This window comes from Hypomesus transpacificus, chromosome 14, assembly GCF_021917145.1.
Source record: "Hypomesus transpacificus isolate Combined female chromosome 14, fHypTra1, whole genome shotgun sequence".
In the NCBI taxonomy this organism is placed as follows: Eukaryota; Metazoa; Chordata; class Actinopteri; order Osmeriformes; family Osmeridae; genus Hypomesus; species Hypomesus transpacificus.
The window spans coordinates 11,403,012-11,427,968 of NC_061073.1; the positions used below are offsets into that span (position 1 = coordinate 11,403,012).

General features: G+C 40.2%; 5 protein-coding genes across 11 annotated transcripts in view; 1 reads left to right on the forward strand and 4 right to left on the reverse strand.

Annotated features, from left to right (window-relative positions):
• Positions 1 to 4,111: 4,111 nt before the first annotated feature.
• LOC124476441 (gamma-crystallin M2-like) lies at positions 4,112 to 5,122 on the reverse strand. Its single transcript, XM_047033578.1, has 3 exons — positions 5,030 to 5,122; positions 4,608 to 4,850; positions 4,112 to 4,461 (listed from the first exon to the last, which is right to left on the reverse strand). Exons 1-3 carry the CDS (start codon positions 5,054 to 5,056, stop codon positions 4,168 to 4,170), a joined length of 564 nt encoding a protein of 187 aa, XP_046889534.1. The 5' UTR covers positions 5,057 to 5,122; the 3' UTR covers positions 4,112 to 4,167.
• A 3,179-nt stretch (positions 5,123 to 8,301) lies between these two features.
• Positions 8,302 to 9,252, reverse strand: LOC124476439 (gamma-crystallin M2-like). The gene is made up of 3 exons (XM_047033575.1): positions 9,163 to 9,252; positions 8,803 to 9,045; positions 8,302 to 8,654 (listed from the first exon to the last, which is right to left on the reverse strand). The coding sequence occupies exons 1-3, from the start codon at positions 9,187 to 9,189 to the stop codon at positions 8,361 to 8,363; spliced, it is 564 nt and encodes a 187-aa protein (XP_046889531.1). The 5' UTR covers positions 9,190 to 9,252; the 3' UTR covers positions 8,302 to 8,360.
• LOC124476432 (gamma-crystallin M2-like) lies at positions 8,302 to 18,430 on the reverse strand. 2 transcript variants are annotated; one of them, XM_047033564.1, is made up of 4 exons: positions 18,335 to 18,424; positions 17,901 to 18,143; positions 17,474 to 17,751; positions 8,302 to 8,385 (listed from the first exon to the last, which is right to left on the reverse strand). In XM_047033564.1, the coding sequence occupies exons 1-4, from the start codon at positions 18,365 to 18,367 to the stop codon at positions 8,361 to 8,363; spliced, it is 579 nt and encodes a 192-aa protein (XP_046889520.1). In that variant the 5' UTR covers positions 18,368 to 18,424; the 3' UTR covers positions 8,302 to 8,360. The 2 variants fall into 2 exon arrangements, with proteins under 2 accessions (XP_046889520.1, XP_046889521.1); XM_047033565.1 differs by lacking the exon at positions 8,302 to 8,385 and having other exon boundaries at positions 17,388 to 17,751; positions 18,335 to 18,430.
• Positions 13,665 to 14,674, reverse strand: LOC124476435 (gamma-crystallin M2-like). Its single transcript, XM_047033570.1, has 3 exons — positions 14,586 to 14,674; positions 14,174 to 14,416; positions 13,665 to 14,025 (listed from the first exon to the last, which is right to left on the reverse strand). Exons 1-3 carry the CDS (start codon positions 14,610 to 14,612, stop codon positions 13,723 to 13,725), a joined length of 573 nt encoding a protein of 190 aa, XP_046889526.1. The 5' UTR covers positions 14,613 to 14,674; the 3' UTR covers positions 13,665 to 13,722.
• A 4,233-nt stretch (positions 18,431 to 22,663) lies between the features above and the next one.
• Positions 22,664 to 24,957, forward strand: part of LOC124476429 (GRAM domain-containing protein 4-like) — a 37,729-nt gene continuing 35,435 nt past the window's right edge. For 5 of the 6 annotated variants that reach the window (XM_047033552.1, XM_047033554.1, XM_047033556.1 and 2 more), the window contains exon 1: positions 22,670 to 22,991. In XM_047033552.1, the coding sequence (XP_046889508.1) occupies positions 22,963 to 22,991 (29 nt within the window). In that variant the 5' untranslated portion in view covers positions 22,670 to 22,962. Of the gene's footprint in view, positions 22,992 to 24,957 lie in introns of all 6 variants that reach the window. The other variant, XM_047033555.1, reaches the window with a different exon arrangement.

Below are 24,957 nucleotides of genomic sequence, written 5' to 3' on the forward strand. Positions count from 1 at the left end.
TGGTAACTAGCTAGCTAGCCCGGCTGGAACAGATTAGCAGAGATTTAGAGCAATATAATAAAACGTTTTTACACATGTCAACGTGTATGTCTATGAAACATTTTTGTATTTTGTATAGGCTACACGTTGTAATTTGATTGATATTGCGAGTATGTAAACCCAAGTCTTCACACTTTGCCATGACGTTACACAAACTACAACAGTGACTTTAGAGAACTACAACTCTGGATTAATCTGTTTGACATGCCCCCGAGCGTGGTGCACAGTGGGATGGCAAGCGATGGCAAGCGATTCGCATCGCTGCAGTGTTAATAAACCGTTGAACAGTTTTTCACCCGTTTTCAGCTCAGGGTTTGTATAGGCGGGGCAAAATCCAACCTTTCTACATCACAGCCACATATCTACGTCAGATCACAGACGGTTGCATTCTGTTACTCTGCTGGTACGATGCAAAGACAAAGTAATTGACACATAAAACACTCAGTGCAGTGGCGAAAATCTGCTATACATTTTTGGGGGGACAATTATGTGAAATTTTCTCAAGAGCAATTCCTGAGGGGACACCAAAATTACTGCTGTAACACATAGCCTACATTGTAATATGTTAAATGTATATTATTAATATTATTGAAATGTCCTTATGTTTACAGTGATTTATTGGGGGGGACAAATCATATTTTTCCCAGGATTTCCCGGGATTTCCGCCTATGACTCAGAGACTGCAGGTAGGTCTGTTCTGATATTTGCAATTGATGTGTTACTGTTGTTGCTAAAGTCAATAAATCGAGGGGGTGGAGCTTCAGTTCCTTCAGGCGACACGCCCCCCCCCCCCCCCCCCCCCCCCCCCCCCCCCCCCCCCGGCACCAGTCTCAAGCAGAGAAGACTGCTGATTTTCTCACAATTTCAAAGCCTAATTTAACATACTTGTCAGTGTTTTTTTTTCATTCGAATTTGGATGTGTAGTTAACAACACATTCTTCCGTGGTGTGATGAACTCGTAACTCGTAACTCGTCAGGCTATTGCATTTTGTACTTCTGTCGAACAATTTCTTATTTCTTGTTAGTTAGCCTACTGCATCCAATCAGCGCTAAATTGTAGTACCTACCCTTTCCGTTCAGAGTTAATATAATGTGTTTTTGAGTTAATGTAATGTCGTTTTCCATTTGGGGGAGCGCGTTTTTGTATTGGGGGGAGGTGAACAAGTCATCCGATTTGGGGGGAGTTGACTCGTATTGGGGGGGGAGCGCGTTTTTGTATTGGGGGGAGGTAAACAAGTCATCCGATTTGGGGGGAGTTGACTCGTATTGGGGGGGGGGAGTATTTTCATTTTTGGGGGGAGGTGAACAAGTCATCCGATTTGTGGGGAGTTGACTCGTATTGGAGGGGAGTATTTTCATTTGGGGGATGTACTCATATTAGGGGGTGTCATTTGCACTTCAGGGCCACCGTAGATTTCTCATGAAAATCTTTTTATAATCATTGAAGAAATGTAACATGGCATAAATCAAAACAATGTAACGTAGATTCGCAGAAAGAAGACCCTGGCCTCGCCAGCAGTGCGTACGGACCAAGCTTGCGCCCTTAAAATAGCATCTGAATATTACGCCATTGACTTTAGACCACGTTTTCCTGGTCAGTGGCGGAATAGTTTTTCGGAAACTGCAAAATAGCACCGGGGAGTGTTTTCATTTGGGGGATGTACTCATATTAGGGGGTGTGGTTTGCACTTCAGGGCCACCGTACCCATCTCCATCAGGATTAGAATCAGATTCGGTTTATTTGCCATGTAGCCTATGTTACACAAACACGGAATTTACTGTGGCAGGAAGGCGCAACAATAAACATACAGTGCCCTCCAAAAGTATTGGAACAGTGAGGCGAATTCCTTTATTTTTGCTGTAGACTGAAAACATTTGGGCTTGACATCAAATAATGAACGTGAGACCAGAGATCAACGTTTCAGCTTTTATTTCCAGGTATTTACATCAGGATCTGATGCACAACTAAGAAAATATCACATTTTGTTTGAATCCACCCATTTGTCATGTGATCAAAAGTATTGGAACAGATATACTTAAAACATATTTAAGTGAATAAGACTTAATATTTAGTTGCAAATCCTTTGCTTTCAATAACTGCAGCAAGTCTGTGACCCATTGACGTCACCAAACTTTTGCATTCTTTCTTTTTTATGCTTTCCCAGGCTTTCACTGCAGCCTCTTTCAGTTGTTGTTTGTTTTGTGGGGTTCCTCCCTTCCGTCTCCTCTTAAGCAGGTAAAATGCATGCTCTATAGGGTTTAAGTCAGGAGATTGACTTGGCCAGTCTAATACCTTCCATTTCTTGCCCCTGATGAACTCCTTTGTTGTTTTGGCAGTGTGTTTTGGGTCGTTATCTTGCTGCATGATGAAGGCTCTGCCAATCAGTTTGGTTGCATCTTTCCTTAAATTGGCAGACAAAATGTTTCTGTAGACTTCCGAGTTCATTTTGCTGCTGCCATCATGTGTTACATCCTCAATGAAGATTAATGAGCCCGTCCCAGAAGAAGCCATGCAAGCCCAAGCCATGACATTACCTCCACCGTGTTTCACAGATGAGCTTGTGTGTTTGGGATCATGAGCAGTTCCTTTCTTTCTCCAAACTTTAGCCTTTCCATCACTTTGGTAAAAGTTAATCTTTGTCTCATCAGTCCATAAAACTTTGTCCCAGAATTTTTGAGGTTCATCTCTGTACTTTTTGGCAAATTCCAGCCTGGCCTTCCTATTCTTCTTGCTAATGAGTGGTTTGCATCTTCTGGTGTAGCCCTTGTACTTTTGTTCATGAAGTCTTCTGCGAACAGTAGATAGTGATACCTTCACTCCTGCCATCTGGAGGTTGTTGCTGATCTCACTAACAGTTGTTTTAGGGTCTTTCTTTACAGCTCTCACAATGTTTCTGTCATCAACTGCTGATGTTTTCCTTGGTCTACCTGTTCGACGTCTGTTACTTAGTACACCAGTAGTTTTCTTCTTCTTCAGGACATTCCAAATGGTTGTACTGGCTATGGCCAATGTTTCTGCAATGGCTCTGATTGATTTTCCATCTTCTCTAAGACTCACAATTGCTTGTTTTTCACCCAAAGACAGCGCTCTGGTTTTCATGTTGTTTTCACCTCTGAATACAGTCTGCATAGACAAAACCTATCTTACCCAATCTGAACCTGAGTGTAGACATTCAGTGGTATTTATTGATTGAATAATGTATGTAATAGGACACACCTGGGCAACAAAACACACCTGTCAGTCACATGTTCCAATACTTTTGCTCACGTGACAAATGGGTGGGTTCGAACAAAAAGGTGATATTTTCTAATTTGTGCATCAGATCCTGATGTAAATACCTGGAAATAAAAGCTGAAACGTTGATCTCTGGTTTCACATTCATCGTTTGATGTCAAGCCCAAATGTTTTCAGTCTACAGCAAAAATAAAGGAATTGGCCTCACTGTTCCAATACTTTTGGAGGGCACTGTATAGGGCCTACCGGTCTTAAATTAAGTAAAAAACTACAATAGTTAAACTAATTCTATGAATTAAACAATTTTAAAATTTAACAATTTAAAAAACAAAATATATATGAAAATTTGAATTTGAATGAACAGCATTAGCGGGCAATTTAGTGCAATGAGAAAACTGCTCTGCCTTTCCAAAACAATTGCCGGGTTTCCCAGATTCGTTAAGAAGCTCTTAACAGTAAGATCTTCTTAAGAACGTTCTAAGAGCGTGTACCACATTCTGCCTCCGTAGCCGGAGTGATGAGTTGTCCTCTTTACAAAGTAATTTGATAGCCTCAATAGTACAAGTTTTGTGTCGACTGAGTACTGAGTTGAACCACTCATAGTAGGTTGCATTGTTAACTTAAACTAGGCAAAACATATACTTTTCACAATTAACAACTTGTTGTTGAAGAACATATTTTTAAAAGATTCACGATGTTCAGGATGACTATATATTGAATAGTGTAAGTTTGCACAAACTTTTTATGTGTCATTGGTTTGGATTTGTCAGTGTTTTTGTGTGAAGTACCAAATCTACCCAAAAGTACAGTTTGTAAAAACATTTACAGGCAAAAGTGTTTTTTTTCTCAGAGATTTATTGAGATCTTCATGTCAGCACAGTAACGAAACATGTCTAGTAGAAGGAGTCCATGATGCGCCTCATGCTCATGAACCTCATGTTGCCCATGCCTCCCATGCCTCCCATCATCTGGTGGAAGTTCCTGTACTCTCCAGGCCTCATGTACGACATTCTTCCTCTGTAGTTGGGCTGCTCGTACATCAGCCAGTGGCCCTCCATCACGTTGCAGGACATGCAGTTGTTCATGCGGTAACGATCCATGATGTTGTCACAGTCGTCCATCATCTCATGCATCTGGCCACCGAAGTTGTCCCTCTCGTAGATCCTCATCCTGTAGCTTCCTCTGTGCTGTTATTGGAGAAAGAGGAGTTTCGTTAAGATAATTATTTGGTTGAAATTTGAGTGGGATTTACTGCTTTAACATTAGATTGTATCCATACCAAAACTATAATTATGGCGTAAAACCATACGATTTGATAGAGCTAGATCCTTACCATGGGGATCATACGGCAGGACCTGATGCTGTCGCTCCAGTTAAACATGCTCATGTAGTCGGCGTACTCGCCCCTTCTCATGAAGTGCTGGTTACCCATGTAGTTGGTGCGGTCGTAGACCATGAAGCAACCTCTCTCCACCCTGCAGGAGTGGCAGCGGGACATGTAGGAGGATATGTCGGACATGTCGTTCATACACTCATAGGAACGTCCCATGAAGTTCCTGTCCTCGTAGAAGGTGATCTGAAAAGGACATTTGTGAAGAAGAAATGTAATGGTACATGAAAAAACATGGTACTAAATGTGTTCAAACATTTAGTAGAGAATATTTCTGAATGAGTTCACTCACACAAAGGTTTATCCATACAACTCCTGCAATACGTTTAAATATACCCATTTATATATACTTTACTAGACCTTACCTTGCCCATCATGTTCATGTCTGTCATTTTGGCTCAGTTGTAGCTGGAGCTGCTGGTACTGCTGCTGTTGCTCTTGGTGATGTTCTGAGTTCCTACCTGGCTGAAGCCTTCATTTTTATACCTGACAGCCAGAGGCCCCAGTGTACAAACCCATTGTCCCAGCAACATGCCATAGAAATCTGTAGAGTGCTGCATTTTGTACACATTTCCAGGGATGAGCTCCCTTAAAAGACATTCATCAAGAATGGAGCTGGTGACCACAAAGCTTATTGTGTCAAACGTCAATGGAGTAAAAGACTTCCACTATGTAGTTACACATAAATGTTAACATCAGTTGTTATGAGGTGCAACTGATCAAAATTCAGATTCTATCAATTTCCAATAAAGTAATTTATTTGTATTTATAATCAATGAGAGCTGCGTTTGATTACAGAAGACAGAAGAACATATCACAGCTGGATTGACAGTGATGTCAAGGTCTTTATGCTTTTATTGTTCATGCTTGTAGCAGAAGGTCATGCAGTGTTTGGTGAAACATAACGTGTCAGAGAGGGTGAGACCGAGGCCGGATCTACCTATGGGCAATCTGGGCATGTGCCCAGGGGCCCTTGGGCATAGAGGGGCCCTCTGTGATCGGAGAATTGTCTTCTTTTTTGGGGCTACATAAAAACATTCTACACAAGGCTTGCTTGGCCCTTGATCTTGATGATTAACCAATTAGAATAAAATAAACGTTTTTGTTGACAAAAAAAAGTATCATGAAGGGGGGGGGGGGGGGCATGAGCTTCAGTGCCCTTTGGGGTACTAATCTGGTCTTGGGTGAGACAGTTTTTATATGTCAAACAAAAGTGTTTCAGTAGTGGAAACATAGCCAACAATGGGCTGCAGGAACCTAGTTCTGGGAAATAAAAATTCCAGGGACTTGGGTGGAAAAGTGGCTATGCACAGGTTCAGGCTGTTTATTCAACCCCTGGCATGTGGTCAGTTGAGAAAACACCAGCTTTGAGTATTAGGCTGAACTTTAGACCTTTTTAGCCTACACTTTACATTAAGGTGACTAAATCATACCGCTTAGCATTTAAAACCATTTTACTACCTGACAATTCCTATATACTGACAATTGAATCACTATAGGTATTGCTACTTTCTCTCTCAGAACCCCAACCAATCAGGATTCAAGACGGGCCACTCCACAGTAACTGCCCTCCTGTCAGTCACCACTGCCCTCCAGTCTGCCAGAGCGACCTCAAGATCATTCGTCGTCATTCTGCTGGACCTTTCTGCAGCATTTGATACGGTTAACCATCAGATCCTGCTCGCTAGACTTTCTAAGATGGGCATCTCTGGCACTGCACTTCAGTGGATCTCATTCTACCTGACGGGAAGATCCTACCAGGTGTCCTGGGGAGGCAAAGTGTCAGGCCCTCACCAGCTCTCAACTGGTGTCCCACAGGGCTCTGTCTTTGGACCCTTCCACTTCTCCCTGTACACCACCTCACTTGAACCAATCATCACATCCCATGGCTTCTCCTACCACTGCTACGCTGATGACACGCAGCTGTATATGTCGTTCCCCCCGACTGATCCGGAGATCTCAGCTAGAATCAAGGCCTGCCTCAGAGACATCTCCGCATGGATGACCAAGCACCACTTCCAGCTGAACCTCACCAAAACAGGACTTCTCATCATCCCAGCCAAACCTTCCATCTCCCACAATCTCTCAATCACCCTGGGATCTGTGACCCCTTATTCCTCTGCCAGGAACCTCTGGGTTACCATGAATGACGAGCTCTCCCTCACGGCCCACATTGCTGCAGTCTCCCGATCGTGTAGATTCACCCTCTACAACATCCGGATGATCAGGAGATACCTGTCTGAGCATTCCACCCAGCTGCTAGTCCAAAAACTTGTCCTCTCCAAGTTGGACTACTGCAACTTGCTGCTCGCCAGTCTCCCAGCATGCACAACCTGCCCTCTCCAGAGGATTCAGAACGCAGCAGCCCGCCTGGTCTTCAATCTACCCAGACTCTCCCATGTTACCCCGCTCCTCATCTCCCTCCATTAGCTTCCCATCATGGCCCGTTTCAGATTCAAGACCCTGGTACTAACCTCCCGAGCAGTGAACGGGACTGCACCCGACTACATCAAGTCTCTCCTCCAGCCTTACACCCCCACCCGCCATCGACGGCCTTCTACTGACAACCGTCTAGTGGTCCCACCTTTCAAGAGCGCCCGCTCCTAACCCCAGCTCTTCGCCTGTCTGGCCCCCTAATGGGGGACTCACCTCCCCACCTCCATCAGAGACACTACCTGTCTCCCCACCTTCAAGAAAAGGCTAAAGACACTTAGGAATGATTTTCTGAACTTGATGTTAGTTCCCTCCAGGAAAACAATGACTCTTATTGAGGGACTTATAGCTCTTGTTGGTTAGTTGTAACTGATTTAACTTCTAGTACTCGCTGTGAATTATATTATTGTTTCTTGCTTTCCTACAGGTACACTCTTGCACTCATGAGGTTCATGTTGTTTCATGTAACTTGTTTAACTACATGTTCTTATGTTTCTGAACCATTGGCACTTATTTGCTTTTCACAACGCATGCTTCATGTTTTGGCTACCCAAAATGTTTTGGGGGCTTTCTTGTTGTTTATGATTATTGACCTATGCACTTTTGTAAAGCTCTCTCTTGGAAGTCGCTTTAGATAAAGCGTCTGCTAAATGAATAAATGTAAAAGTAAATGTTATGTAGTTAGATGGTAGCTCATGTAACCTTCATATACAGTTTTGCCATTTTTATTCAAACGTTTTCATTCAACTCCATTATCTAAAAGCTAGAAGTTATTTACTGTCCTTTGAGTATTTACTTAGTGCTCTCTCAGTGTTATGAGCTGTTGTAGAAGCTACTACTGGGGAATCTCCCACAACATAGTACATCATTTAGCCATGCAAATGCTAAAGACTCAGATCTTCCTGTCAATAGTTGATAGAAACAGACTTGATACTGGATCCTCTGACCACATCCCAAATACACTTTTGCAGAAAGCTTAACCTCTGAATTATGGGTATACAACCATTAGCATACCTTTTAAAGCCTTATACCTTTTACATTTAGTCTAAAACCCATACCTCTGTTGTTGGGGAACATTGCTTTAAAACATTTATAAAATGTTGGTAGTTACAATGCATAAACATTATGTACAACGTTTTACAATATGTTGTCAGTTCCTTGAGTGTAGTATCAAAATTCAAACAAAGGTTTGTGGGCAAAAGTGTTTATTTCAAAGTCATGGCTTTATTGAGATCTTCATGTCAGCACATTTAGAAATACTGTCTAGTAGAAAGAGTCATTGATGCGCCTTATGCTCATGAATCTCATGTTGCCCATGCTTCCCATGCCTCCCATCATCTGCTGGAAGTTCCTGTACTCGCCAGGCCTCATGTACATCATTCTGCCTCTGTAGTTGGGCTGCTCGTACATCAGCCAGTGACCGTCCATCACGTTGCAGGACATGAAGTTGTTCATACGGTAACGATCCATGATGTTGTCACAGTCGTCCATCATCTCATGCATCTGGCCACCGAAGTTCTCCCTCTCGTAGATCCTCATCCTGTAGCTTCCTCTGTGCTGTTATTGGACAGAGAAGAGGTTATTTAGACACTAAAAATGTTATGCCGGAATTGGCAACCATATAATTTAAATTGTAGATTATGTAAGGTACAATGAAGTTAGACGCTATATAGACAAATGTAGGCTGACTCATTGTTGTCCTTACCATGGGGATCATACGACAGGACCTGATGCTGTCGCTCCAGTTAAACATGCTCATGTAGTCGGCGTACTCGCCCCTCCTCATGAAGTGCTGGTTACCCATGTAGTTGGTGCGGTCGTAGACCATGAAGCAACCTCTCTCCACCCTGCAGGAGTGGCAACGGGACATGTAGGAGGATATGTCGGACATGTCGTTCATACACTCATAGGAACGTCCCATGAAGTTCCTCTCCTCGTAGAAGGTCATCTGAATCAAATTGTGTAAGAAAAAAAGGTTATGAAAATGTATAAATGGAGTAGAGTAAAACTGTATACATACATATATGTATTTTTAAATATATATTCATACAATATGTAACCTTACCTTGCCCATCATGTTCATGTCGGTCATTTTGGCTCAGTTGTAGCTGGAGCTGCTGGTACTGCTGCTGTTGCTCTTGGTGATGTTCTGAGTTTCTACCTGGGTGAAGCCTCCCTATTTATACCTGACAGCCAGAGGCCCCGTTATACAAACCCCTTGACCCAGCAACATGCCATAGAAACCAATAGAGTGCTGCATTTTGTACACATTTCCACGGATGAGTTCCCTCAAAAGACAGTGGAGCTGGTGACCACAAAGCTTATTGTGTCAAACATCAATGGAGTAAAAGACTTCCATGCCCATTGGAGTAAAATGTATCACCAGAAGAAATTTTGGTCTTAGTTTGTACTTTTAGCTGCATACACCTGCAAACACATTTTGTGATGATACATTTCTATTGTGTTACACAATCTTATATCTTTCAATGGTGGCAAAGATTGAACTGTAATTTAACCATAAGGCCATAAAGATTAACTCAACCTAGAAGGAGAGAAGATAAATTCCCCTTGATCAATTATACACGTCTGACCAAACATTGACACTATCCCCTGATGTATAGTCTGAACCCCTAACATAAATCTGTTTTACATAATATGATTTTTTGGTAACAATTTAGAATAATGGTCTGTTGTTAACAAGTAGCTATGCAGGAAGTAATAGGTAGTTCTACATTAACACCGAATTTAATACTATTAACTAATATGGAACCAGATTAACTAAGCAGTAAGTAATAGCTAATTTACAACAAAGGTAGTTCCTTGGTAGGTATTTAGTTATTACTAAATAAATGTATCCTTTTGAGAACAAAATTTGCATCTTGCATTTATGTTGCGATAAGCGCAAAATCAAATCTTCCAGATTACAATGTTTGTTAGAATATCACTAGTGCCTCACAGAAATGTATGCCTGTACCGTATGTGTCAAATATAAAATAAACTCATTATAGGTCTATTACTTGTGAAAACCAGTACAACTCTTCGCTAATTACTCAAGCGTTACCTTGTCATCCTGCAGGAACTACTTGTGATGTGGACCATTATTTTAAAGTGAAAAACATGTTAACTCCTTACTAATTATTCAAGCGTTACCTTGTTATCCTGCAGGAAGTACTTGTGATGTGGACCATTATTTTAAAGTGACAAACATGTTAATTCCTCACTAATTACTCAAGTGTTACATAGTCATCCTGCAGGAACTACTTGTGATGTGGACCATTATTTTAAAGTGACAAACATGTTAACTCCTCACTAATTACTCAAGCGTTACCTTGTAATCCTGCAGTAACTACTTGTGATGTGGACCATTATTTTAAAGTGACAAACATGTTAACTCTTCACTAATTACTCAAGAGTTACCTTATCATCCTGCAGTAACTGTAATCTGGACCATTATTTCAAAGTGAAAAACATGTTCACCTCACACCTCACTAACATGTCACCTCACAAGATATACAACATAAAACAACTGCAGTGATTGGATAACATTTCTTTTAATTATATCCACTGGAAGATTTCCATGAAGTCGTTAAAGAAAATCCTACATAATGCAAAAATGCACATGGGCATGCAATAATAAAGCATTTTGTAAAATATGTCTGAATTAAACATTCTTTTCTTTTATTCGTTTTGCACAATGATGAAACCTAACATTTAAACAAAAATTCTGTATTTTGGAATGAAACATTCAACACACTCAACAAAATGTGATGATAAACTGAGTCAAACATAATGGCTAAATAAGTAATAAGTAAGTACATGGCTAACCCTAACCCAAATCAACGTATAGGCCTATCCACTACAACAGCAACGCTCCCAAAGGAATAAAAATGATTAAGGAAGAAAGAACAAATGGCAGGACTGTAAAATAACTTGCTAGATAACCCAATTCAGAGAACAGGAACATGGCCCAAAACGCTAGCTACAGTTGTTGCTAGCTGTAAAGCCAGACTATAGCTGTCGGTAGCTTGTAAAAAGTCCCTCATACAAACTGTATGGTATTGCAATCGAAATTTGCACTAATTCTACAATTCCAAATTTGCAATAATTCTACAATTCAAAATTCTAGTGAAATTCACCTAGTCGTTGTTGTTGTATGTTAGCCAAATACCGGATATTTACAATCCATAAAAATGTGCCACTGCCACATGATTTCGCGCTCCAAACTCACTCGTTGACGTTGCACCAGTATAGGTTTAGGGGAAAACATGACATGGATTCAGGACAAATAAGTTTTGGTAAGCCAAGTCGACTGGATTTGGAAAACGGACCGGGCCGTGATTTGATATTTTCTGAGCTGCAGAAAGACCTAATAGCAGACGCATCGAAATTGCCCGCATAATCATACAGTATGATCAAATATTGGGGAGGACGTGTCCCATAATCATACAGTATGATCAAATATTGGGGGGACCTGTCCCATAATCATACAGGGACGTGTTATAACGTTAATATTCATAAACTGGTTTCCACAAAGAACTCATTTCAGGCACAAGCTTTTGAAATGTTATGACCCTGTTAAGAGTTGAAAAAAAAAAACAATTGTTCACTTTGTAGACGTTACTTTTGTGATTAGTAATTCATTGGTTATTCTTTCTTAATTGGTCATACTTCACAAGTAGTTCTCAATGAGGATATATTTATTTAGTAATAATCAAATACCTACCAAGGAACTACCTTTGTACTTAACTTACTTCCTGCATAGCTACTCATTAACAACGGACCATTATTCTAAAGTGTTACCGATTTTTTTCTAAGTGAAATTTTAAATTAATTTAGGTTTAAACCTCATACATTGACCAGTATGTCAATTCCCAACTGACAAATGCTCATTGGTTTTAAGCAGTAGTTTAGAGGTTAAGGATTGAGGAATTTAAAACAAGAACTTTCTTCTTCCTTTTCCCCCCACTTATTATATTGCTATACAATTCTAGTGTTCCTTTATTGTAAGGAAATGACTGTATGACTTTAATGGCTCACAGTTTCAAAGACTACATGAATCCATGCCATGAGATATTGATATTTTCTCTGCCTCTAAAGTATTTGCATGGTCTAGTTTCTCTTTAATGCACTTATTGCAACACATTAAGTTGGCAAAACCATGTTGAATGTGTAACTGTGCATGGCCCAAACACATGAGGGTCTATGTGTCCTCTTTAAGGTGCATGTCAGAAATATTAATCTATCAAGCATTGCACAGTCAGTCGGTGAACAAGTTTAAGAAAGTTTATTGCTTGCGGCCGGCCCACAAGGAGACAAAACATCACACGCCATTATGCGACAAGTTTGTCTGCTAGCATGTTGTGCTAGCTAGCTATTTAAGCAGCCCCACTCTTTACAGTCATTGGTTAAGACAAATGCATGCAAATGTTCCATGGTTCGTCTTCATTGGCTCCTTGCGTAGAACTGGTGCGCGTGTGAGCGTGCGTGTTTGAGTGTGTGTGTGTGTGTGCCTTTTGACCCCTGTAAGCTCTACCACATGATTTACCCGACACAGATAAGGCCAGACATCTTTTATGGTCTCTCCCTACACACAAGGAATGCTGAACACAGAATCATTCTTATACAGGATAAATGTGTTACATCTTCAATTTTTCCAACAGTGCATCATGCCCAAGGGTGGCCGAATTATATAAATATGTGATTTTAAATCAAGGAAATGGTCTCACAACCAAGACGTCTTCATAACTTCTCACAATACAAGCTTTAATGATTCTGTGCATGTTTCTTGCCTTGTATTCTTGCCATGACAACAGGTGCAGCAATTGCAAATATATTATATAATGTTTATGCCACTCCAGAGACAGCAATAGCATAAATCAAAGGTACTGATTTAAGATGTCATGTCACCAGCTAAAACAGTCCCCATAATGTATCTCTACCTGTAGACAAACATTACCGGTGAGGGTAACTGCAGTGTAAATACAAATGGGAAATTATTACTTAAAATTGACAGATGAAGACTGGAAGCATACCTTTTAGTGAAATGCGAATCCTTCAATCAAACCAAATAAAATACATATGTATTTGTGTAGACCTTTTTTTTATTTTACAAAAATTCCCATAAAACTGCACCTAAACCAACCTTAGACCCACAAAGATCTTTCACAAGGAGGAGCATGAATTAATTCTGATTTATAGTATTCCAATCTATTTATAGGGATGATATTCTTCTATGAAACTGATTACCAAGTCTGTTTCATTCAGAATAGGTAATAATAACATTAATAGATTTGTTACTCGATCCTCTGACCAGATCCCAAATACACTTTTGCAGAAAGCTTAACCTCTGAATTATGAGTATACAACTGTTAGCACACCTTTTAAAGCCTTTTACCTTTTACATTTAGTCTGAAAACCATACCTCTGTTGTTTGGGAACATAGATTTAACATATTTATGAAATATTGGTAGTTACAATGCATAAACATTATGTACAATGTTGTACAATGTGTTGTCAGTTCTTTGAGTGTAGTATCAAAATTCAAACAAAGATTTGTTGGCAAAAGTGTTTTTTTCAAATCATGGCTTTATTGATATCTTCATGACAGCACATTAAAAAATACTGTTTAGTAAAAAGAGTCATTGATGCGCCTCATGCTCATGAACCTCATGTTGCCCATGCCTCCCATGCCTCCCATGCCTCCCATCATCTGGTGGAAGTTCCTGTACTCGCCAGGCCTCATGTACGTCATTCTGCCTCTGTAGTTGGGCTGCTCATACATCAGCCAGTGGCCGTCCATCACGTTGCAGGACATGCAGTTGTTCATGCGGTAACGATCCATGATGTTGTCACAGTCGTCCATCATCTCATGCATCTGGCCACCGAAGTTCTCCCTCTCGTAGATCCTCATCCTGTAGCTTCCTCTGTGCTGTTATTCGAGAAAGAGGAGTTTTGTTAAACAACAATAATTTGGTTGAACTTTGAGTGTGATTTACTGGTTTAACATTAGATTTTATCCATAACAAAACTATAATTATAGCGTAAAACAATAAGATGAGATAGAGCTAGATCCTTACCATGGGGATCATACGACAGGACCTGATGCAGTCGCTCCAGTTAAACATGTTCATGTAGTCAGCGTACTCGCCCCTCCTCATGAAGTGCTGGTTACCCATGTAGTTGGTGCGGTCGTAGACCATGAAGCAACCTCTCTCCACCCTGCAGGAGTGGCAGCGGGACATGTAGGAGGACATGTCGGACATGTCATTCATACACTCATAGGAACGTCCCATGAAGTTCCTGTCCTCGTAGAAGGTGATCTGAAGATTTGTGAAAAAAAATTATGATACATTAAAAAATGGTACCCAATATGCTCAAACATTTATCAGAGTATATTTCTTAATGAGTTCACTTACTCAAAGGTTTACCCATATAACTCCTGCAAAATGTCTAAATGTACCCATTTACATATACTTTGCTAGATCATACCTTGCCCATCATGTTCATGTCGGTCATGTTTGCTCAGTGAAGCTGGAGCTGCTGGTACTGCTGCTGATGCTCTTGGTGATTTTCTGAGTTCCTACCTGGCTGAAGCCTTCCTATTTATACCTGACAGTTAGAGGCCTCATTGTAAAAACCTGTTGACCCAGCAACATGCCATAGGAACCCTTTATAGAATGCTGCATTTTGTACACATTTCCATGGATGAGCTCCCTCAAAAGACATTCATCAAGAATGGAGCTGGTGACCACAAAGCTCATTGTGTCAAACATCAATGGAGTAAAATACTTCTATGCCAATAGAAGTAAAATGTATCACCAGAATAAATTCTACTCTCTGTTTTTACTTTTAGCTCCATACAACTGCAAACACATTTTGTGATGATGCATTTCTATTAAGTGACACACTCTATATCTTTCAAACGTGGCAACGATTGAACTGTAATTTAACCACAAGGCCATAAAGATGAACTCAACCTAGAAGGAGAGAAAGTAAATGTATCTTTGAACAATTATACACGTCTGACCAAACATTGACACTATCCCAGGATGTATTGTCTGAACCCCCAAAACAAATCTCTTTTACAGAATATAATTGTCTTTCTAAGTGAAACATTTAAATTAATTAAATTAAAACCTCATACAGTGACAAGTATGTCAATTCCAAACTGACAAATGCTCATTGGTGTTAAGCAGTAGTTTAGGGGTTAAGGATTAAGGAATTTAAAACAAGAACTTTCTTCTTCCTTTTTTCTCCATTACCATAATTATATTCCTATTCAATTCCTTAGTTTCTTTATTGTGAGGAAATAACTTTATGACTTTTGTGGCACACAGTTTCAAAGACTACATTAATCCATGCCATTGAATGTTGATATTTTCTCTGCCTCTAAAGTGTTTGTATTGTCTAGTGTCTGTTTAATGCACTTATTGCAACACATTAAGTTGGCAAGGCCATGTTGGATGAGTATCTGTGCATGGCCCAAACGTCAGTGTTTATGTATCCTCTTTAAGGAGCATCATGCCCAAGGGCGGCTGAATTATATAAATACGTGATTTTCAATTAAGGAAATTGTCTCACAATCAAGACGTCCTCATAACTTTTCACAATACAAGCTTCTGTGCATGTTTCTTGCCTTACATTCTTGTCATTTAAACAGATACAGCAATTGCAAATATATAATATCTATGCCACTCCAGAGACAGCAATGGCATAAATCAAAGGTACTGATTTAAGATGTCATGTCACCAGTTATAACAGTCCCCATAATGTATCTCTACCTGTAGACGAACATTTCCAGTGAAGGTAACTGCAGTGTAAATACAAATGGGAAATTCTGACTTAAAACTGACAGATGAAGAATGGAAGCAGACCTTTCAGTGATATGCTTATCCTTCAATCAAACCAAATAAAATAAAATGTCATTCGTGTAGCCTTTTTTTTTTGTACAAGGATTCTCGTAGAACCGTACCCAAACCAAACTTAGACCCACAAAGATCTATCACAAGGAGGAGCATAGTCGACACTCTAAACATGAATTAATTCTGATTCATAGTATTGCAATCTGTTTATAGGGATGATATTCTCCTATGAAACTGATTAACAAGTCAGTTTCATTCAGATTACCTCCATTCACGTAACCGTCTTCTGAATCAGGTGTTTACAGTAAATTAAGTTTTTTTTCCAGAATGGCCTTTCTTCAGATTATTAATGGAATATTAGGCTTCATGTAAACATACTGTAGTTAGTGTTGTTAAGGAAGCGCTATTATATCCATTTAACCCTGCACCGCACACCACCCCATACCTGGTTTCATTATAAGAACTTAGCTTTTCCTATGTAACTTCTATATTGTTAATATGGGTACTACTATATAGTTACATATACATGTTTACATCTGTTATGAGGTGCAATTGATCAAAATTCGAATCTCATCCATTTCCAATTAAGTAATTTCTCTGTATTTATAATCAATGTGAGCTGCGTTTTCCCTGCATGAACTTTACCCCGGATCGAGGAACTTGACCACGGAACTGCGTTTCCACTGCAGGAGCCAGGGATCAAATTAAGGAGCAAAAATGAGGATCTATTGAGTTCCTTCTCAGAGGGTGGTACATTCCAAAATACAGGATCCTTTGGGGTGGGGCTGGCAGTGCTGAACATTTCCGATTGGTTGAGTACTCACATTCTGTGTCCACAAACTAGTATAATAATGATCAAAAACATTCTTTCTGCGTCTGCTGGTGAAACCCTCTACCTCCAAACATACCCAGTAAACATTAATAATATCTGCCATTTTTATTAAAACACTTTCATCCAAATCCATTATCTACAAACAAGAAGTTCTTTACTCTACTTTAAAAATGTACTTAGTGCTCTCTCAGTGTTATGAGCTGTTATAGAAGCTACTACTGGGAAATCTCCCATAAGGGAGTACATCATTTAGCCATGCACATATTAAAGACACAGATCTTCCTGTCAATTGCAGCCATGCACTCCCCCTCACTAGATTTGACACTGGATCTTCTGACCACATCCCAAATACACTTTTACAGAAAGCTTAACCTCTGAATTATGAGTATACAACCATTAGCATACCTTTTAAAGCCTTGTACCTTTTACATTTAGTCTGAAAACCATTACCTCTGTTGTTGGGGAACATAGCTTTAAAATATGTATAAAATATTGGTAGTTACAATGCATAAACATTATGTACAACGTTTTACAATGTGTTGTCAGTTCTTTGAGTGTAGTATCAAAATTCAAACAAAAGTTTGGGGACAAAGATGTTTTTGTTTTCGAAATCATGGCTTTATTGATATCTTCATTTCGGCACATTTAGAAATACTGTCTAGTAGAAAGAGTCATTGATGCGCCTCATGCTCATGAACCTCATGTTGCCCATGCTTCCCATGCCTCCCATGCCTCCCATCATCTGCTGGAAGTTCCTGTACTCGCCAGGCCTCATGTACATCATTCTGCCTCTGTAGTTGGGCTGCTCATACATCAGCCAGTGGCCCTCCATCACGTTGCAGGACATGCAGTTGTTCATGCGGTAACGATCCATGATGTTGTCACAGTCGTCCATCATCTCGTGCATCTGGCCACCGAAGTTCTCCCTCTCGTAGATCCTCATCCTGTAGCTTCCTCTGTGCTGTTATTCGAGAAAGAGGAGTTTCGTTAAGAGACAATCATTTGGTTGAACTTTGAGTGTGATTTACTGCTTTAAACATTAGATTTTATCCATAACAAAACTATAATTATGGAGGAAAATCATAAGTTTTGATAGAGCTAGACCCTTACCATGGGGATCATACGGCAGGACCTGATGCTGTCGCTCCAGTTAAACATGCTCATGTAGTCGGCGTACTCGCCCCTCCTCATGAAGTGCTGGTTACCCATGTAGTTGGTGCGGTCGTAGACCATGAAGCAACCTCTCTCCACCCTGCAGGATTGGCTGCGGGACATGTAGGAGGAGATATCGGACATGTCGTTCATACACTCATAGGAACGTCCCATGAAGTTCCTTTCCTCGTAGAAGGTGATCTGAAAGGAAATCAAAATGTAATCAAATTTGGGAGAAAAAAAATTATATTAGAGGCATGTGCATCTTTGACTAATATTTTTATTTTTTATTTTATTGTACAGCTACATTTGTACAGCTCATATTGTGAGTCCAATATCTAAACAGGTAACTATATGTAATAGCATGTATACATCAAAGGTAAGTCAGTTACCTTGCCCATCATGTTCATTCCGGTGGAGGTCATTTTGACTCAGTTTTACAGTAGCTGTAGCTATGGGTCCTGCTGTTATCGCCCTTGGTGAGTGCCTTTCTGGCTGAAGCCTTCCTTTTTATACCTGACAGCCAGAGGCCCCACTGTACAAACCCCCTGACTCAGCAACATGCTATAGAAACCCATAGACCGCTGAGTGTTGTCCACATTTCCCGTGATGGGCGCCCTCAAAGGACCTTCTAAAGGCTGTTTCTCTTAGAAAACCATCACAAAACCTTTTATGCAAGCGTTAATAATGAACAGTCACCCTATAGAATCTCTGTGTCATTGTCATCCTCGAGAAGGTCATTTGTCACCCCCTTTGAAATTGTAACTTTGGTTATTGTTATAGACAATTGCTTAAATAATAGTGACATAAAGAAAAAATATGTTTCATTTGTTTGTCCTGTGATTGAAAAGGTTATGCATCAATTGTTGAAGGTGTCCCCACTTAATGTATTGTAATCCTACACTTGTCCTCTATGTATCTGTTCGTGAAAAGATAATTTTAGACAAGACTGTGGTATGACTGCACATTGTCAACCCTTTCAAAAAAGGCTTTGCAATGTTGTCCTGTTGGAAAAACAACCAACCATGGTTTGTTCCAAACCAGTGCAAAAGTATGTCTGAAAGTCCAGAAAAATGTGTTTTAATAATGTTCTGCTCTCCTCTACTCTGCCCTAACATTACTACCCATTACTAAGAGCACATAACAACTGTCAGTGATGCTGTCAGTTAATACAATTGTACATTGACTTAATGCTACATGAACACCTAAATAATGGATTGGGAAAAGTCACACAGGATTAATTGTTTAACTGATTTTCTAAGAAACTGAACAATATAACAACAAAAATTAGTATTTTGTAAATATACAGTATGTTTATGCAAATATTGATACTGCATGTTTATGTTCATAGCAACTGCATTCACAGTATACTTTTGGGGGACGTTCGTATTACATATATGTAAATTATGCACCATGTAAGAATAAGTAGGGCCTGTATTGTGGTTAGAATTGTGGAAACCTAAGTGAATACATTCAGTTCAATGGCCATTTTCATGTTGACAAAGAAAACTATGTGTGTGTACTAACTAGAGCAATAAAAGCCACACACTGTTGCTGGTTAGTGGTGTAAAAGCACTTGACATGTAATCTATGAGTCCCAGGTTGGAACCAGACAGGTTAAATCCTTTTTTTCTACTAGTACTAGTTTCAATTCGTTTGAGTCAGTGTGATACTGGTGAACCGAGGAATGAGGAAAAAAATCAGTTTGCTTTGCAGAATCAAACAAAACACTCTTCATCTCTTGTTTTTTTCATCTGTTATTGTTATTGTATACACTGTGCATGGTGAACTCCACACACTGTTCCTTGTCACTAACCACCAAAATACTGCTATAGCCATGTATGTCTGATCCTTGATTCTCTGCTGAACTTTTTATTTGCCCTAGCTGTATGCTTTGAAAAAAGTGTCTGCTGAATGAATACAATATCAAATGTAATGCACTTTCACAATATAAACATTACAAAGTACACATTAATATGTCTGTTCATTTTTGGTACCATTTAATTCAACAAGTGAATGGATATCTCAGAAATTGGTCATGCAAACAAAACTACAACATAAAATAATAGAATGCTGACAGAAAGTAGTGTAGTATTATTAGAATAGTTTGAATTAAAGTTACACTGTTAGTATATTATCTTAGATATGAAGGTTTCGATAAACACATCTGCTAATTTGCATCAGACAAAAAATCGAAAGATTCTACAATATAGTTTGAAAACATAAGGGAAGGCCAATAGTTACTACTACTACAAGCACTGCTGTTACCAACACAAACTAGAAAAGGAAGTCTTGTGTATCTAAAAATTGCTTAACTCTAACTGGAGCATTTATTTACGTAGGGACCCTCAGAAGTGCACAGCTCCCTCTAGTGGAATTTATCAAGAGCTTGTAGCCAGGTATTAACAGAAAGCTCAGTGAGATGTTTTCAGTGCTGAAAGGACACAACTAAATATAATGGTAAAAAGGTCCTAATTAAAAGACAGCTGAAAGGATTGGCAGTAAAAGTGGTAAATTGGGAAATACTTGTCTGGGCTCTCCTATAAAACCTGATAAAACGCACTTACGCTCCTTTGTCTACATTACCTAGATTTAATGTGTTTAATGTGTTGTCTCCAACATGACACTGCTATACTCATACTACCATAGGCTACTATTTAGTTAGAATTTAGAATGTCAGATAAATAGTTCAAAGCTAAATTAAGTATTTTGAGGTGCTGCCCGCAGCTCAATTAGTGCTGACTCCCTGTCTAACCCCAGGGTGACCTCTCAATCACCCTGGGACCTGCGACGGTGACCCCCTCAACCTCTGCCAGGAACCTTGGGGTTACCATGGATGACGAGCTCTCCCTCACGGCCCACATTGCTGCGGTCTCCCGGTCGTGTAGATTCACCCTCTACAACATCCGGAAGATCAGGAGATACCTGTCTGAGCACTCCACCCAGCTGCTTGTCCAAGCACTTGTCCTCTCCAAGTTGGACTACTGCAACTCGCTGCTCGCCGGTCTCCCATCATGCGCAACCCGCCCTCTTCAGAGGATTCAGAACGCAGCGGCCCGCCTGGTCTACAATCTACCCAGACGCTCCCACGTTACCCCGCTCCTCATCTCCCTCCACTGGCTACCCATAACGGCCCGCATCAGATTCAAGACCCTGGTACTGACCTTCCGAGCAGTGAACGGGACTGCGCCCGACTACATCAAGTCTCTCCTGCAGCCTTACACCCCCACCCGCCACCTACGGTCTTCTTCAGACAACCGCCTGGTGGTCCCACCTCTCAAGACCGCCCGGTCCCAGCACAAGCTCTTCTCCTGCCTGGCACCCCAGTGGTGGAATCAACTCCCCACCTCCATCAGAGACACGGACTGTCTCTCCACCTTCAAGAGAAGGCTCAAGACGCACTTGTTCCGGGAGTACAATAGTACTTAGGAATGGTTTGCTGAACCCAATGCTAGTTTCCTCAAGGATCACAATGACTCTTGCTTAGACTGTTGCTCTTGTTGGTTAGTGGTAGCTGATTTAAACTGTTGTATTCTATTTTAGTTAATCCTATTTTTATTGCTTTCCTACAGGTACACCTGCACTTAGAGATTAATGTTGTGTAATTTTAACTTGTTTAACTACATGCTCTTATGGTTTCTTCCCTTTAGCACTATTTTTTGGTTGTTCACAATATGTAGGCCTACTTCTTGTTTTTGACTACCCGCAATGCTGTGGGGTTATCTTGTTGTTATTATCAGTGACCTCTGCACTTTGTAAAGCTCTCTCTTGGAAGTCGCTTTGGATAAAAGCGTCTGCTAAATGAATAAATGTAAATGTAAATGTAACCCTCCTGATTGCCCTGGTATCCTCTGAAGATCTAAAGTTGAATATAGTTATGGATTGCTAGAAGGTAAACAAAATAACCTACTATATAGCCAACTATTATGTAAGATAGCAAGAGTAGGAATTATAGGGACATGTGTCCATGTATTGTTTGGTATTGTTTTTCTGACCACCTGTTTGAACGTTGTCTAGATTTTGAAGCTAAAGTCCTATAGAAGGCTAGGATATTCACAACTTGTGGGACCAGCAGTGATAACTGTACATGCACAATGAATTAGTTCTTGAAAATCTGATTAATTTCAGTAAATAAATCTCAAATGAAGCAAGGATATAGCTTTTTTTGCTGCATGATGTAAGTGGTATTTTGTCATAGATAGAAGGGATTTTGAAAGAACAATTTCGGAACAATCCAGATTCATCAGAACATCCTATTTTTGGTGTGCAAGTAAGTAGTCAAATAAGTTTTCGTCTCTGTTTCAGTGTGGGAAAGATGACATGTTTTTGAGTGCAAGGTGCAAGCAGGACTGAATATGGTTATGGAGCGACATCTTCTGGTTCTGCTGGGTAGGAGTTATTGCACTTTAGGGTTTTGTTCAAATTTCTGCTTTACCATAGACTTTCAACAGTCACGAATGGAGCGTTAGTTCAACTCCTGCTTGCTATGTGTTTTTGGAGTGAAAAGATTACATAATTAAGTAAAACATAGTCATGCGTTATAGATAATTTGAAATACAAATATTTAACAAACCTATAATATTTTAACGATATGCAATCAAAGGCTAATATACTATCTAAAACAGCACATAATCATATCAAAAACAGGTGCATGTAAAACATATGTCCAGATAAATTGTTTATTGAACAACCAACGTCTCCTTTAAGAGCGTGGCGCTGACATTGACGAAATTTCCTGGTTTAGATGTAGCGAGTGCCTCACACTGTTTAGGAACAACAGATAATTCAAAGTGAACATGACGTGTGGGTAGGGTACTTTTGTTTATCTTTAGCCACATCGTTGGACGTGTCGGAGGAGCATTACTTTGAATGTTGTAGTTTTTCTTTCCCACCCTTTGGCATAAAGGGATTTTTTGTCCAATGTTTGTACTTGGGCGTGAGCGGGGCGGACCATCGGGGGATTTCATTGCAATACATTGGCAGGTGGGAAAGGGCAAGCGTTGGAATAACCTCTGCGTTGATGAAACTTGGTTACCAATTTCGTTCTGGGTAAGAAACTTTATAAACGGGTCCTTGTCATTCAATCCCTATTGTCAAATGAGCAACACGCATAAAACGTGTTACCAAAATGAAATGACATCTCGTCCTAATTGTGTGATTCGGTGCTGTTTACGTAATATTGGCATATTACATTCCCTACCTATTAACCGAGCAATAGAAATTCTCTAAATGGTTCGAATTTGCAAGTACAGTGTGAACATGCTACCCATGATAACGTTTTGTTGACGTGTAAGTGGACACAAGGCACGTCTTTGGATTATTGTACATTAGAGCTAACAATGCAACAGTCGCTCGCTGGCTGGGGCGCTCAGTCTCGGGAGTCGGTTCAAAGGATTGTCTTTCAGAAAATAGAAAGCATACGGTACCCGTTTTCTTGACAACATGGTGTAAGAAAGTGTTTCTGATATAAGTGATGCAAGTTGACGAAATTGAACTAGCCATGTTGCATACTCGTGTAGGACTGTGCCGTTGATTTAAATGATTTATGACAATTTGGTTGGCTTTGGTTGGCTTCTTTGTCACGCATCACGCAGTACCACGTCTTTTCAAATTGAACATCAGTGAAGTCTACTTCCTGATGTTCGGTGGCCAGTGTCATGTGCTTATGCCAGTCAATGATGTAGCTTGACACTAGCTCCATTGAAACCTCAAATGGGTTGTTAAACCATATGCCTATTTGAGGCTTAACAAATCAATGACAATTGACAATTTTTGTTGTTGTTGCGTTCAACTGTGCCAGACAATCTCAAAAGATCATACATTAATCTGTCTGGCCTGACAAGCATTGCCAGCGTTTCATTCTGTCATGAAAAAGAACATTGTAGAAGTGTGTCAGGTCTGTGTGATCAGTTAGTTGAATTTCAACAGCCCATTAAGGGGTGTTTGTCTTGGCAAGTGTGTGCCCCACCCTAATCAATCCCCAGCTGAATGCTGTCCGTTTTAACATGTCCAACCTAATGTGTGTGTCTTTGAGATATAAGTACACTCCCACACACACACACACACACACACACACACACACACACATGTACACAGACAGACAGACAGTGTTTTGCTGAGACTGTCTGTGCAGACAAGGCAGAGAGGCTGTGTGCTTCCTGTTCTGCACACGAGAGACTCACTACCTCAGCTCACTGTCAGACCAAAACCACACCACAACCGTCATCTCACACGACCTGAGTGGCTGGCCGCCGAACACCTGCAACCCAACTGTCTGATGGATGGATGGATACATGGGAGAATAGATAGGTGGTGGAAAGGTGGATAAATAGGGTGGTGGGTACTAGTGATTGGATAGATTGTTTGTTTGTGTCACAACTGACAAGATGGAATTGAGTGGGTGCAAAATAAGAACCTATTTATTACAATTAGCACTATGACTAACAATAATTATAGTGTTGAGGACCACATTAGGTATGAGTTATGAGACAGTTACATACAGTAGTAAAGACATCTTAAAATACATCAAAGTTTCTAAGATAACCATGCAAACTGGACAGTAAAGCAGACTAAATAAATGTAAATCCTTACCCTAATACATTAGACAGTCATCAAATAGCTTCATCTAATAAGGATGAAGTTGCAGGCTTTGGCACACTCATTCCATTCCTTCTGATTGATAGAACCTTTTATTTACCTGGTGTCATACATGGTAAACGTTGGCCACAGTTCTGTCATGTCCAGAGTTTCACCCACTTAACATCTCTTTATTTATCTCTTTATAAATCTATTTAGCTTTATTATCTACCCAGTTAATGGTACAGTCGGTAATATTTCCTACAAAATGATTTATTGTAATCTGGTTATTATGACCCAGCTGAACAAAAATGTTTTAATGTGCTCAATATTGTCGTCGTCATCATCGTCATCTACCGCTTATCCGGGGGACGGGTCGCGGGGGCAGCAACCTAAGCAGGGAGGCCCAGACTTCCCTCTCCCCACAAGTATTCCCACC